This window comes from Montipora capricornis, chromosome 10 (assembly GCF_036669925.1).
Source record: "Montipora capricornis isolate CH-2021 chromosome 10, ASM3666992v2, whole genome shotgun sequence".
NCBI classification, from domain to species: Eukaryota; Metazoa; Cnidaria; class Anthozoa; order Scleractinia; family Acroporidae; genus Montipora; species Montipora capricornis.
Genome location: NC_090892.1, coordinates 60596373 through 60611372, shown reverse-complemented (window position 1 = coordinate 60611372; position 15000 = coordinate 60596373). Strand labels below are relative to the sequence as shown.

The 15000-nt window shown below is 38.8% G+C and overlaps 1 protein-coding gene across 3 annotated transcripts in view; it reads right to left on the bottom strand.

The window, feature by feature from the left end:
• The window catches only part of LOC138021628 (centrosomal protein of 192 kDa-like), a 75824-nt gene that overhangs the window by 32418 nt on the left and 28406 nt on the right, over positions 1 to 15000 (bottom strand). For all 3 annotated transcript variants that reach the window (XR_011126413.1, XM_068868552.1, XM_068868553.1), the window contains exons 16-28: positions 14693 to 14854; positions 13536 to 13603; positions 13178 to 13384; positions 9798 to 12152; positions 7422 to 7496; positions 6827 to 6973; positions 5980 to 6105; positions 4885 to 5028; positions 3839 to 3902; positions 2334 to 2405; positions 1733 to 1806; positions 774 to 929; positions 34 to 89 (exon numbers count right to left, since the gene is read on the bottom strand). Coding sequence is in view for 2 of the 3 variants with exons in the window: in XM_068868552.1 (XP_068724653.1) it covers positions 34 to 89; positions 774 to 929; positions 1733 to 1806; positions 2334 to 2405; positions 3839 to 3902; positions 4885 to 5028; positions 5980 to 6105; positions 6827 to 6973; positions 7422 to 7496; positions 9798 to 12152; positions 13178 to 13384; positions 13536 to 13603; positions 14693 to 14854 (3706 nt within the window). In the remaining variant the exon portion in view is untranslated. The remainder of the gene's footprint in view (positions 1 to 33; positions 90 to 773; positions 930 to 1732; positions 1807 to 2333; positions 2406 to 3838; positions 3903 to 4884; positions 5029 to 5979; positions 6106 to 6826; positions 6974 to 7421; positions 7497 to 9797; positions 12153 to 13177; positions 13385 to 13535; positions 13604 to 14692; positions 14855 to 15000) is intronic.

Here is a 15000-nt window from a genome sequence, read left to right as displayed (position 1 = left end):
TTAACCACGGCAAATCACATTGAGTGATTTTACCTCTCCACATTTTTATTTGCTTCTTTGGGTTGGTATGTAACTTGGACCTCTGACTCCTGCAAACAAAGAAGAATATCATACTCTTGAGTTCACTATTTCTGGATTTGTAAAATCAGGAAGGTATAACTCACACATAATATATGTGAATTTAGGATTGGAGTCCACATTTTTTTCTAACTTGTTGTTGTTCTGAACATGTACATAAGGTTTAGAGTTCATGTGTTCATAACTAAAAACCAGTACTCCCACCCCAATCCAAAGATCTCCTGTCATTATGATAGCCATCTGGGAAGTGGTCAGTAGCAACTGAACAAGGTGGAACAATGTTTCTGAAATACACGAGTGACACTCATCAACATAAAGTATCCACTGGAAACTGTTTTCCTTGTGGCAGCTCCAAGCTAAGACGACTTGATGGCTCTGGAGTTGGAGCAGTACAGCACAATTTCACAGTTCTGGGTTCAAGTTTTCATGCAAGATTGGTTTTTTTTGTCATGCTTCCTTTGCAAATCCTTAAGTTGCTTTTGACTGTGATGATTATTCTCCCTTTAATAGCATCATTACAACCACGTTGAAAACATTGTGTCTCTTATACATAATCATTTCAGAAACATGACTTTTTCCTTTTGCAATGCACTTATATAACTATACTCAACTAAGGAGTTTATAACCTAATGTTCCTATAAAGTAGTATCATCTACTTACAAATTTATTTATATCATGCACTTTGCCTTGCCTACCTCTTCAGGCCTAAGTTTCATCTGAGAAGGCTTCACATAGAATTGCTGTGAATCTCCTTCAATCTTTACTTTCACTCTGGCTGTAATATTGCCTGCATTTTTCACTGGAATCACACAGCTTGTGCTCTTCCCAACAGAACTCTTTAATGTCAGTACCTAAAAAATAACAAAAGCCAAAAAATAAATCTAATTAAAAGTATGTTCAATATTGATCTAAAGCAAGAGCAAATATCACATACAGTCTCATGCCAGTTTACATTTCTCTGAGAGATAGACAACAGTGGAAGTCTTCCCCTACGAACACAGTGTGTGGTTTCTTTAATGTCCCACACTGTTGATAAACACAAAAGGATTGTGAGACTAGGAGGCAGTGGTTAGGGCGATTGCCTTGAATCCGGGGATCCCAGATTCAAAACACATTCTGATCACTCATTGAATTTGTTTCTGGTAGTCCCTGTTTAAACTGCTCAGCCGCACTTGGAAATAGCCAACTGCTTTGCCGAAAAGCCCCTATGGGGAGTGGTCAATTAAGTATGTATGTAAACTAGTATGTATGTTTGACAAGGCCTATGGTTTATAGTCCTTATCTGAGAAGATTTGAAAGTCTAACCATATGCAAATGAAATAACAAAGGTAGAAATTTCTCCTCAATAATTTTTAAGTTTTTTGGTCCAGCCAGGGTTTTGAACCCCCAACCTCCTATACAAAAGTCTAATGTTCAACAAACTGGGCTGCCAGTTGTCTGTCAAGTAAAAGCAAATTTGATGCCTTCCAGTTTATTTTAATAATGGTTTTTTTGTTTGCTGTTATATAATTATAGCATCAAAAGCAAATCTAAGATGTTAAGTCAACAGGGAAATAAATTACAGTGAGTAAAATGACAAGGAAATTATACATTTACACTCAAATGGAAACATAATTATTTCAGAACAAGAGAAGGTCAAAACATTTTTACTAACCTGCAGTTTGTGAGGAGTGTGGAGTCTCACAGTTCCTTCAATAGCCTTTAATGCCACACTGCATATAGTTGGACCTAGAAATGACAAAGAGAGCCAAAAATATGAATTAGGGGCTGAGTGAACTGAATGACATTTTGACTTTTGACGTTTCCCCTCTGATTTGGGCTTCATTGTCCAGAAATAAAGAAAGAAATGTCTTTTTGTTAAGAATTAAAATGCATCTTTTTCCTGTATGCATGGCACTTTTTTTGTTAGACCACTAGCAGTCCCTTTTAAGTCAGTCGAGCCACCTGCTTCAGCCACGCAAGCAAGCAGAAGAGCTAAGGAAAAGAATGGGAAGAGAGCGAAAGATAATTATTAAAATTTCACTCTCTCCCCATTCACCCCTAAGTTCCTTGGCTCACTTAAATGGCTAAAGCGAACAGCTCAACTGAATTGAAAGGGACTGTTAGCAGTCTACTTTTTTCCCTTGCAGCTTTGTGTAGCAACACTAAAAACAGTTGCGAGGAAGACATTTCCAGTATTGGCACAGAAAACAAAAATTATTAATTCTTACCAGTATTGCAGGTTTTATCAAGTAATGTTAAACTGCCAAACACACCTTGTCGTGCACTGTCAATCTCAACATCAAGACGTGCAACATACTCCTCTGGTGGTCCAGTTGACGATGCACCTGAAAAACGTAATAATCACATATTGCAAGACCAGAAAGTGATAATCATAATAATTAAGTGTATCAAAGAGTCGTAAATTAACAATTGCGTTGCAACATGCAGGTTAGATGCCTGGGATGTCTAAGAGCTTCCACTAAGAAACAACCACTCAGCCTTATAGCTGCATAATGCTCCCATGGCTGTCAGATCCCACAAACCAGCCATGAGTCTCTGCCACCATGTCAGGCGCCTGTCAGACTAATAAATAGTGGAAAAAAGATGGGAAGGAAAGGGAAAGGGAAAGGGAAAGGGAACTACTCCCTGAGGACAATAATAATGCGTTGTCAAACTGCATTTAACCCCATTTAACTTCTTCAACCTGCTACAGCACACCTGTAGTTTCTGTGAAAGAGATCTGTGATGTGATGTGGATACAAACCTCGCCAAGTCAAAAATAGGGAGTTTAAGCAAAGACGACAGCTACCGCAACGAAAACGGCAGCCCAAAATATAACTTAACGCTATCGTAAGTATTTCACGATTATTCCGTCTTGTTCACCTTGTACATTACAGGCGAACCATCCTGTAACTGAATGGGTACGAAAGGTTTTAAAGTCAAAACAGAAAATGACTGTTTCGTGGTTATATGCTCACGTTGTCGTCAAAACCTAAAATTTGGTGATTTCACATTGTTGTTTTGTCGAGTACGGCAGAAAAATACAAGAAATTTGTGCTGCATGTGCAACACGATTTTTCCTTTTTTAACCAATCGTATTCTTGCTTTGTGGTGTTGCCGTAGCCATAGCCGTCGTTTTTGCTTAAACTCCCTACTGTTCTCCTTGAGGAGGCAGTTAACCAATCAGGGTAATATACATGTACTTCAAAGTCACAGGGTTCCACATCCAAATTTTACCATGAATACCACGTGGCTAGATTTGTTCCCAGTAACGTGTGGTTCTACTTCAAAGTTGTCCTTGTTAATGTAGTCAACAGCACTTGTCTACAAGTATAATCTTCTCCTACCAGTTAATTCTAAAATACTGTTATTTTCTGTTATTTTGAACCAGTATTCCAGTCTCCAGGGAAACGGCGAAAATTTATGCACTTCTTGCACTGTACCGTAAACTGCTTTGGCATGACCGTTTCAATCAATTTTACTCTTTCTAATGCCAGAGGATTTTACTTGCCAATGGCAGGCTGTTCAGGGATGAATGGGTTAACAACATCAAGGCCCACTCAAAGGCTATGTCCCATGAGAGAGACTTTTAAGTCTCTCTCATGGGACATAGCTTTTGTGTAAAGTCTAACACCAGACGATTTTATTCGTCAATGGAGGCCGCTTCAGGGACGAATAGGTTAAAGGTGCAATTCACCCTTCAATACAAGTACATGTATACTAGTGTATTTTCATAAGTACTGTAAAATTTATCATGTAAAAACCACTTAGAACTTACTATTTAGGCCAACCTTTGGGGACTGAAATAGAAGTAACACTACTGTAGGTTCTGTGTGAGTAATCTAATGAGGGCAAAAAAACAAAAAACAAAAAAATCAAAAATTGCAGATAAGATAGCTGCAATTGATACTGTTATTATTATTTTTAATTGCTTAATGAAAAAAGGTAATGTCTTATCTTTACATTTTTACTGTTACATAAAACCAGCAATGCTGCAGACCAGTATTTAACTTTTCAGTACACCTGTATTCTTACAGCTGGTAACTAATTTCCTGCTTCCAAGCATGGACTAGTAGACTCTACTCTGGTTCACAAGTGTCTTCAATCAAACTCTCATCAATGACCTCAGAGAAAACAGACTGGTTTTCTTGAAACATGTTTGTGCTCAAGTTATGGAACCCTTGCATGGTAAAAATAATAATCTGCTGACAGAAATTGAGCTGATATGACACCACCCATTTTTGCTAATAAGATCAATAAAAAAGTTGCCCAATATTATTGTTCTTGGTCAACGCACTGGCCAAAATTAATGTTGGTTGATGCATCAGCCGTTGCTATCAAAATACATGTATGTCAGCCTTGTGTTTGCTTAAGAACGTACCTTTTTTTAGTCACGTCAGAGTTTCATATGAACAAATTTTGTGCTTAGCACCACTGAGCTTGAAATATTCAACTTTCGTTATCAACGCCATTAATTTTGTTTTCTGTCTCTTGGCCTGACCCGATCTCCTTGAATAACACAAAGCTTTCAAGATGTTGCTTTGTTTACCGCGAAGGTGAGTACATGCAGACAGTGAGTAATGTTCTTTCCCGTAATTAATAACTGTAACTTATAGGTAGTGTGTCAGGCAATACATTGGTCATGGGTCAGCCAATGTGTTGGTCATGTGTCATCCAACGCATTGGTTTTATGTCGTCCGACATGTTGGTCACATTTAGCTGCCTGTACATGTTGGCGTTAACCAACATGTTGTCTTACTAGATCAAATTCATTACAATACCCCTTTACATTGGCCATCAGCTGGTCCTTCATGCTTAACTCACCTCATCCTTTCTTCCCTTAAGGGACAGTGTGTGAATTGTCAGTGCTGCACCCTTAGCACCAGCAGGAGCAGGGCTTCTAACCACATCAGTCTTTGGTGAATAATCAGCTTCCGCAAAACCAAAGCAGTGAAGTGCGCTACTATTCTGGGGGCACAAAAAAGAAAAAGACAAAATAATAAACAAAAACAACTACCGTATCTCCAATCAGAAGATGGAAAGCAAAATTAATTAATTACTTAATATTTAAATTTAGAGAACCCTTCAGATTCAAAATTCTCATTTTCATTTTAGAGGATGGTTTCTACAGTACCGCTCTAGGATATTAAGCGAACCATCAAACACACCTGAAACATGTTAATTGAAACAGAACAAGACATTCACCCTTTGTTGTTCACTTTGACACCTCATTGTGTTACTCTCAACTCAGAGACAAAAACTTCCCTTGGTGAGGGAAGGTGAGATAAAAGTAAACAGTCATGCATGATTATTATCAGTCATACACAATTTCTTCAAAATTGTTCTTTTTTCAAGGGATTGAATGTTTGGTTCAGACAAAAAGTGGGAACACCAGTTTTGCACAAACTTGATCTGGAAGCAAAGCTGTTGCCATGGCAACTGCACAATGGAGGTCATTTTATGCACTTACTGATGTACATTACTGGTGCCAGGTTTAAAGAGAACCACTTTCATATTTCTGAGGATATTCTACATTTTATCATTAAATTTTGTTTTCCTTTGGACACCACTGATGACCTCATCAGTTTTACACAAAAACTTTAATATCCCCGGAACAATAAGAGATATTTCAAAAAGGAAAACACCCTGTTTCTTTTCTTCAAAAAGTCTTTCAAATAAGCTTCAGTTATTTTTCTATTTCCTAGACAATATAAAACACTGAACCAGAACTTTATCACTAGATGCATTAATTGACTTATTAACACTGGCTAAGAAAGTTTTATTATTCTCCAAGTGAACAAAAACAGCTGGTCCCCAAACGACCGCAAAAAATGCTGTTGCAGAAAATAAATATCACACCACATGCAAGAGAACAAAATTACTGTTTATCAATTTAAATGGACTTAAATTTTAACTTACAGCAGATATGATGATCCTTATAGGGACCTGAGCTCTCCCTCTGTTGATGAGATGGATTGGTTTACATTGTTTGGATCCCCACGACACTTCACCAAAGCTGATAGTATTTTCATCTTCGAGAAGAACCTGTTTCAAAGTTAGAGCATCTTGCCATTTATAACCTTCCCTTTTCTTGTTTCATTGCCAGTATAATCATTATTACAGCACAATAAATTATTTTATTATACATCAGACTCACTATGAAAAATCTGATTGGTCGAGAGCATTCAATCAATTCACGATAGCTTGTGAACTTGACATGATAAATGTAGTATCTGCTGCAGATACACAGACCTCGGTTTTGATAATTCATGATATCATGCTGAACTTCATCCAATAATTGTTTAATAATGATACAATAATTAAGATAACTGCACTTAGAGAGGGAGAAGCAATTAACCTTTTATGTACAGTTTTCTAACTTGTGGCCCTCTAGATATACCAAGGAGGACAGACTACAACACTGGGAACTCCAAGCTCTACTCTTCTTTAAAATTTTAATGGTGTAAGGGGGAACACAGCCCACACACAGTTACATTTTAAGCCACAAACACCAGTGTATCAAAGCCTGACTTGTCTTTCATGCATTAAAAGTCATGCTATTAAACAAGACATATCAAAAAATTAGTGTATTATTGCATTGTGGCTTTTAGACAGTAACCTGTCTTGCCAGGGCTTAACACTGCATTCCACAACAATTAGTGCTTAGTTGGATCCAAGTATTGGCTTGTCCAAAAATTAAAATAAAGTTGTATCAGAAACCACCGACAAAAAACATCCCAACCCTGGCCCTCAACCACAACCATACCTCTATCCTGGGCTCTTCAGCAACAACCTCTAATGACAAAACAGGCCCCAAACTATGTGTGATTGGCTGCACCTCACTTACAACTGGGAAAGAATACACTTGTAGTTGTGAAGTAAAAGTTCCAGCTTCATGAGGCTCAATACTTATCTGAAGAGAACAAAGAAAATACAAATTATAGTGACTCAAGTGCCAAGTATCTTGCTCTGTGTGATTGCAAAAAAAAAAAAAAAAAAAAACTATCTTAACTAAGAGCGAGTAAGTGTATGACAATGACATAACCTCAAACTGGAAATCTGGTTTCTCTAAAAGTCAAAATAACTTACTAGCTGCGGTAATCACAGCAATGAATAAATCACTATCCAAAAGTTGCAGACACTACATGCATAGATGAGTGTACCTTGCTCTATATCGATCTTGTGGGGGTCATTAACAGGTAAAGAAATAACTTTTGCTTATAACAAAATGAATAAACAAATAAACAAGTGGAGCTACATACATGTATACATAAAAAAAAATAATAGCCTTACAGACGGGTATGGAAAATGTTATGAAAACATTTATGGCAAGGTTCAGGGTCTGGTAAACATTGACTTACCCTGACGTTCTCGGTAGTGTGCGGGGCTATGATGGCTTTGGGCTGAAATGAAAATGCACTGGCGCTGCTAGGAACCTTTGAGTGAGGAAGAAAAAAACACTTCTCATTTTTAAAAGTGGCCAGCATACAATTTGGTAATAATTTTGAAAACTTTTGGCCAACAGGAAGGCGGCAGTTGACTAACTGTTGACCAACTGTCAGTGTCGCTGCACACCTAGGTCTTCAAGATTAACTTTTAAAATTGTTTCTTTTATCAGTTATTTTTTTCAAAGCAATCTTTAACCCTTTCACTCCCAAGAGTGACACTTATAGATTTTACTCTGTCTAACGCCAGACGATTTTACTCATCAATGGGGAACCCCACAGGAGTGAAAGGGCACTATACTATTTCAATAGCAATGATCAGTAGCACAATAGACACGTACAATTGTGTAACATATCAAAAATGCAAAATTTCTACAAATTTCTCCAAAGTCATGATAACACTTTAATTTGCACAGTAAAACACACTAAGAGCCGAAATAATTATGTTTTGCTTGGTTTTAGCTTTGTAGACAACATTTTAAGTTATACCCATGATGCTTTGCGGCCTCTTAATTTTGTAAAATATCTAGTAATCTGTCCGAATTCATATTAACACTTCGTAATTATCACAGCAAAATCGCCATTAATAGGAAACAATCATATAATCCAAAGTTTTTTGCCAAGTCAGCAATCTTAGTTTTTACCCATAATACATTGCGCATCCTAAAACTAGTACATTTTACACACTTTAGGGTAACATATCAGCTTTTTTCTGTTTTTTTCGTAGTGGGCTTTGTTGATAGCCTTTTTTTTTCCTTTTGTTCTTTTCTCCATCTTCTCATTGATTCTGCTTTATTCTCATGCTCCATTGTGTCCATTGAAAACCATCTGGCGTAACGAACGTGACCCAACCCGAAGGGACATTTGCATTTAAAACACGTGCTTTTCTTGAGGTTTTCACGGCTATTTTTGGAGTTGTTACGTAACAAACTGCTTCTGGAACCTTCTTGGGAGGTTACCAAGGGCACATGTTGATGTTTCATGGAAGGAATTGCCCGAAATCATGGCGAAATGGTCATGTTGTTTCGCTGTCTTTCTCGCGAGAAAATCCTACATGTAATAGGAGACTCATGGAGAAGCGTTTCACAAGGCTTAAGATTTAGAAAAACTCTTCTTGCGAGCTACCTACTTTATATTTTAACGTGGAAATGCTCATGAACGTTCGTTTTGAGATGAGATTCAAATGTGGCGGCAATCCGAAGGTTTTGGATCCATTGCGGGCATTTGGGAAGAGTTTGACTTTCATTGATGCTTTTAATGGCATATCAAACCATGGAGCGTTTCACAAGGCTTGAGATTCAGACTTTTTCTTATTGCGTTGGAGCGAATGGTCCTAGATTGTTCATATTTTCAGGAAAGAGTCCCCAGAAAGTGAGAACGCCGTCTGCGGTGGTATTTTTATTTTTCACCTCGTTTTTGTAACTTGTCTGGGAACCTTAATTTTAACTGCAGAAGTTCAGAGCAGTATCGTGACGCCCTAACTACGAGGTACTTTTTTGGAATTTTAACCATACAGATTCTAGTTTTAGAAAAGTTGAGTTATTAGGTTGAAAGTATGTTTGGTCCTTGTAATTTTAAGATTTTTCCAAACGATAATGGGCGTTTTGGTCTAGATATATTTTTTATCGAACAACATTTCATCTGGGTAAATGTTACGCGTGACGGCCATATTTTTAATCAATTTTGTCAAACAAAAATTTCGCCAAAAATAAGAGTGCAGTGAATATTCACGAAACTTTGCATATTTATTGACAAACATGTTACCCTTATTTGTGTGAAATCTTACAAATGTACGGCTTATAATAAAGAAGATATTTGGGAAGGAGTTTGTGTCACTCTGATTGTACACATGTAATGTGCTACTGATCAATAGATTTGTTCATACCTTTGCAACAGTAATGGGTGGGATAGAGATCAGTCCCAGAGTTAAAAATTTAAAAAAAATCTAGTTCAGTTCATTAATTTCATCTTGTAGCCAGGGTCACCGCAACAGCTAGTGTCAATTACTGTAGCCACGTAGATCACCCACACAATACAGGTACGTCTGTGCCTACTCTTTGAAAACAGTTTGTGGGGCTTCAAACGTCCCACAGTGAACATAAACAATGGATGCGAGACTGGGCCCATGGGTGATAGTCCTTATCTGAAAAGACTTTTAAGTCCACCCATTTGCAGAATGTAAGTTTAAGAGTTGAAGTATTGACCAGCATAAGTTTGGCCTGGCAACCAATCCATTGTACTCAGGTGCTCAATCAACTAATTATTTACCTACAAGTAAGTCTCATCTCTCACCTGCACACCATTAGAAGTGGACAAAATGGAGCGTATCTCGCAGTGCATCCAACGGCTGCTGCTGTTATGTAGTGGAATAACTGTTTCAGTCAATACCTCCACACAGCAGTATGGAGGGAATTTGATCTCGCCGGGAATGATGACTTGTGCTGATTGAGGTAAGGTGGCTCCGTGAGAATACTCAGGTTTAACTTGCAGAAGACCAGTTGTCATCTGCTGTGGTGGTGTGAGTTGGTATGGGATGGACGCAGGAGCTCCAGTGTGAGTAAATGAAGCTGGTAACATAGAAGAGCTGGATTGAAGATTCAGAGGAACTTGTGGATTGGCAATTTTACGAGGAATATCAACATTCAGAGACTGAACATAGGTTGGTGTTAAGCTTGACGGTTTTGGTCCCAAGGATGCAGAGACAGTTTGGACAAATGGAACATGACTCTGAAAAGTGTTCATGGGACCTAGTCCTTGTGTTGGATAGCCCGCTAAACCATGATGGACAACTGGAGGATTGTACACTGTAGGTGGCATGTGCGATAGGTTTGCATTTTGAACAGTTAGGCCATTTCCAGGAAGAATTGGCCCTGTCATACTTGGTGCTCCTATGGGGCCATGAATGTTATTTGTGGGATACAGAGGTGACACAGTACTGGAATTAACAAATGGTGCTGTACCTCGAGAAAAAGATAAGGGAGGATTCCCTAATGAAAAATCTTGCTTCACAAAATGTCCTGTCTGGTGTCCATGGAGTAACAAAGAGGATGGTGCCCCTTGACTCAAGTTGCCCATTGATGCCATTCCTATTAAATTATCTATTGGCGTTGCACCAGTAACAGGGATGTTGGATACTGTGGTACTGCCACCTTGGCTTGTCTTTTCTTGGCCACGGTCCAATAGAGGAAGAGCCTTTGGCTTCTCCACATGCCCTACGGTCACATCTGGCCATGAATGCCTGCTATTTGAAATGTCATGTGATGAAGATGTGGACATACTTCCAACAGCACTATCAGATGTCTGAAACCTTTGTCTTGGTGAAGATGAGTGAGAATGTGACATTTCTTGAGTCAAGGAGTGGGGCTGTTCAGTTAAAGTGAGATGTGAAAACTTCCCATCATAATCAGGAGATTCTGCATTCTCAGAAAAAGAATTATCCAGTCTCTGCTCAATTTCCTGAGTCCTGTGTTTTCTAGGATCAATCACTGGAACATGCTGCTGTTGCTCAGCTTTTTTAGTTCCTCGCACTGTATAGGTGTCACCAAACTGAGGAATAATGTGTACAAAATGTCCAGCCTCTGATAATGACTCCCTCTTGGGGGTTAAAACATCTGCATCAAGTTCTTTGAGGCTAAGTGATTCCATGGACCTGCTCTCTTCTGACTGAAACACACTATTTTCCATTGTATAACTCGAAAGCATCTTTGGGGAGTCAGTAATATTACGATTTTCAATGCTCACATGGGTGAATGTCATCCTCTCTGGTGAGCTTTTAGCTTGGGGACTGCTTGATGCCAAGGGGTAAAACTCTGACGTTCTAGGCTCAGAAGATGCTGACTTTATCTCAGGAGACGTGGGTTGCCTCTGCTTATTCTTGACTTTTGACTTATTTTTTTCAACAGCAGTAAGCTTTTTTCGTATCTCATTAGGATCTTCATTTATTGCTTGTGCAATAAATTGAGTCATCTTCTCCAGTGACATTGAGCTGGAATCTCCAAAAGATGACCTCCTCAGAGAACGAATTCTCCCTGGATGTTTGTAAAACTCTTCAAATTGTTGAAGGCTTTCAGATGACTGACGAGAGATCTCAAAGGGTTTCCTTGACATGTTTTGAGACTCCTGTTTCTCCTTTCCGTGTGAATGTTTCCTCTCTTTCGCTTTGCATTGATTTTGTCCTGCAGTAGTCTTACCAGATTGTCTGGTCTGTCGATCATTTTTTGTTATAACACTTTTTACACTTCCGGTACTACTGTTGCTCTGAGAGCTATTCTGGCTTGCACTTCTACTTCTGCTCTTAATTTCAACATCAGATTTGAATTGCTCATCAAGTTTTGATTTCTGTATTTCAAATGACAACATATTGGGTAATTCTGATTTGGAATGACCAAGATTCCTAGCTTCTCCTGTAATATCATGTCTCTTCAACTGATCTTGCAAGTCTGCTTTTTGAGAAATGTCATTTGCAGGTAGATGCATAGTCTGGTCTTCTCCCTTCATGCTTCCATCTGCAGAAGTTCTCTGCAAAGTATCTTCAGAGGACTTGTTGTCTTGTGGCAGGGGATCAAATGGAGTTTTTGGTTCACCAATTGGTCTGACCACAAGTTGAGGGGGAGGGGTCAAGATAGGCTTGTCATTGCCAAAATGAGGCTAGAAAGAAAAATGAAATACAAACATGATGAGAAGGTGACTTTTACCTTGTCTGGAAATGGAATGGCGTACATGTAGCTCTCACGGTCAACTGTACCACAGTGGTAAAGCACCCTACATATAAATTTTAATCAGAAGGCCAGAGGTTTGACTCCTGTTCAGGAGCAGTCATATTTTCTTCTGAGTTAATACTTGTTTCATTACTGATAAGTTAATTACCCTGTAATCCATTTCAAGTCATTGCTGATAAAATGACCTGACAGAGGATTTACATGTATAAGAACAAGCAAATAATTATGTACTAAGATAATATATAAGGACGCTCCTTACCAGAAGTAATGGAAATAATTTATCTCCTTGTCCCTGCAACTTCTCAAGATGAGCTCAAAGTAGGTACAGTGACTACTACAGCTATTTCCACTAGGAAATTAATCCCAAATCTGCCTTGCACAGTTACACTGGTTGCTGTTCACATCACAGGGTTTCTGGGTCCACGCAACCTGTCCTTGGGGCCTTCATTTGCCCCTTCATGTTATTTATCTCATGTTTCCAACATGATCTATAATACTCGTCAAAAATCTTGAAACACTTGTGTCTGTTTCCCCTTCCCCAATGTTGATTTGGGTATCACAGTGGTTTCAGTGCTTCAAAACACGCGTGGCTCAACATTGGGGAGGGAGAAGGCACATTTCGGAGGGGAAAACAGTGTGAAGTAGAAATGTCAGGATTTTTCCAGAAAATTTGAGAGAAACGGTGTCTGTTTCAACGATTTGTGATGAGTATTGTAGCTGCGCAATGCATCTGGTTTCAGTACCATAGTTTTGATCAAGCGACGGATTTATCTCAACAACCATGTTTTGAGATTTAAAGCATTCTAACCCATTGTCTCCTGGGAGTGAGACTTTCACAGATTTTTATTGTAATGCCAGTCGATTTTACTCAACTGGGGGCATCATGGGCATCTGAGGAGCAAATGGCTCAAAAAGTATGTACACAAATCTAACAGAATTGCTGTTGAGACTTACTCTGGGTCTGTCAGGACTCAACCGTGACAATGAGCCAAGTTCCTCTGATCCTGCTGCCAGAAAAGCTCCAAATGAGATGCGCACCTCACCAACATTGTTGGGGTCATTTATACCAACCACTCTGAGCAGGGAAGGTCTTGCAACATACTGATTATCTGGTATGGTCCAGTCATGTAGTCTGGTAACATCATTTAGATCTGCCTGGGACTAAAAAAATATATATTTTGTTGAAAACAAATAAAACAAAACAAAACAAAATGTTTGAAGGAGACAATTTTAAAATATTATGAAAATTGTGAAAGAATGAGTGACCTTAAGGTGGGCTACAACTAAAATGAAATTTGTCAGTCTAACTTACTGGCATCTCAAGTTCATGTTCCTTGTTAAATATCTCTTCATCTGCATCAATTATAGCCAAAGCATTTCCTAGATGAAACAACATAATAAATTTATCTGCCAATGCGGGACACATTTACTTTATATTGTTGATGTGTTAATAAATACGCAAGCTCAAACAGTTGCCCTCGCTTTAAACCTTCCTCCTAGACAGAGCGCTTTCCAACCCCTTCGACCTTTGACTTCAGGCTGGCAGAATACAACAGTCCCAGATAAAAATGCTACAAAGCAACCTGCAAGTTGAGATTTCCTTGTCCCTGGCCATGGCATGTAACATCAGTGGAAAAACCCTTAACCTTTAAACTTTTCAGTCCTGAGAGAGAGACTTGTAGATTTTACTCTGTCTAGCACCAAACAATTTTATTCCTCAATGGGGACTGCTCCAGAGATAAATGGGTTATCACCATCTAGGTCCACTCCGAAACTATGCCCCCTCTAACAACATCTACAGATAATAATGCACATGCAAGAACTTCTTTTTGCATCCGCAAGCCAGCAACTTCTTATTAGAAGTTGACACCAAAAGAACTTCTTTCTGTTAAAACACCCAGACCAGTAGAACTTCTTTGTGACAACATCTCAGAAATAAGCACATTAATTGTTGATATGCAAATTGAAGGCACACAAGGTGCTTTCGATCTCGCAAGTGACATTCTAGTTCCCTTGAATTGCCGAAGATTGCCAAAGACATCACCAGTGGTATTTTCACTTCTTGCCCCAGCTTACATGTTCTTGCGAGTGCATTATTTTTGGGCTGTACTGTAGTTCCACTCAAAAACTATGTCCCCTTTAATGTTTTCAGTCCTGAGAGTGATATTTACAGATTTTGCTCTGTCTAATGCCAGGCAATTTTACTTGTCATTGGGGGCTGCTGAAGGGATGAATAGGTTAAGGGCCTACTTCAGGGATGAATGGGTTAATCCCAGAAAATCTCAAAAAAGCCACTGACCCTTAATAGGAAAACAGGCTGCAAGGACATCTGCAATGTAAATACAGGAGTGGAGAGGGTGCCAGAAAAGAAGATTCTTTTTCCAGAAACATTTATAGAGTTAACCTGAGTGTTTCAGCTGACGAGTACAGTATGTATGAATGAATAACTCCAGCAAACCCTCTATCTACCTTGTGGCTCAAATTCATTGTCAGCAGAATGCCAAGACATTTGCACTTGATGGTCACCGCCAAATGGATCATCACCAGGTAGAGCGTCACTTCTAAATGGCCAGGACGGCTCCTCTGCAGGTCTATTTTGAACTGACCAAATAGCAGAATCTTCTCGTGCTCCTTAAACCAAATGAAACATCACACAATCAAGGAAGAGAAATAAGTTCATGAAAGCTTCAAAGTGGTACAAACTTCCTTGAGACAATCAACAAAAGTGCTAAGGAAGTTTAAAAAAACACTGTTTACATAAATCCAGCGATAACAAC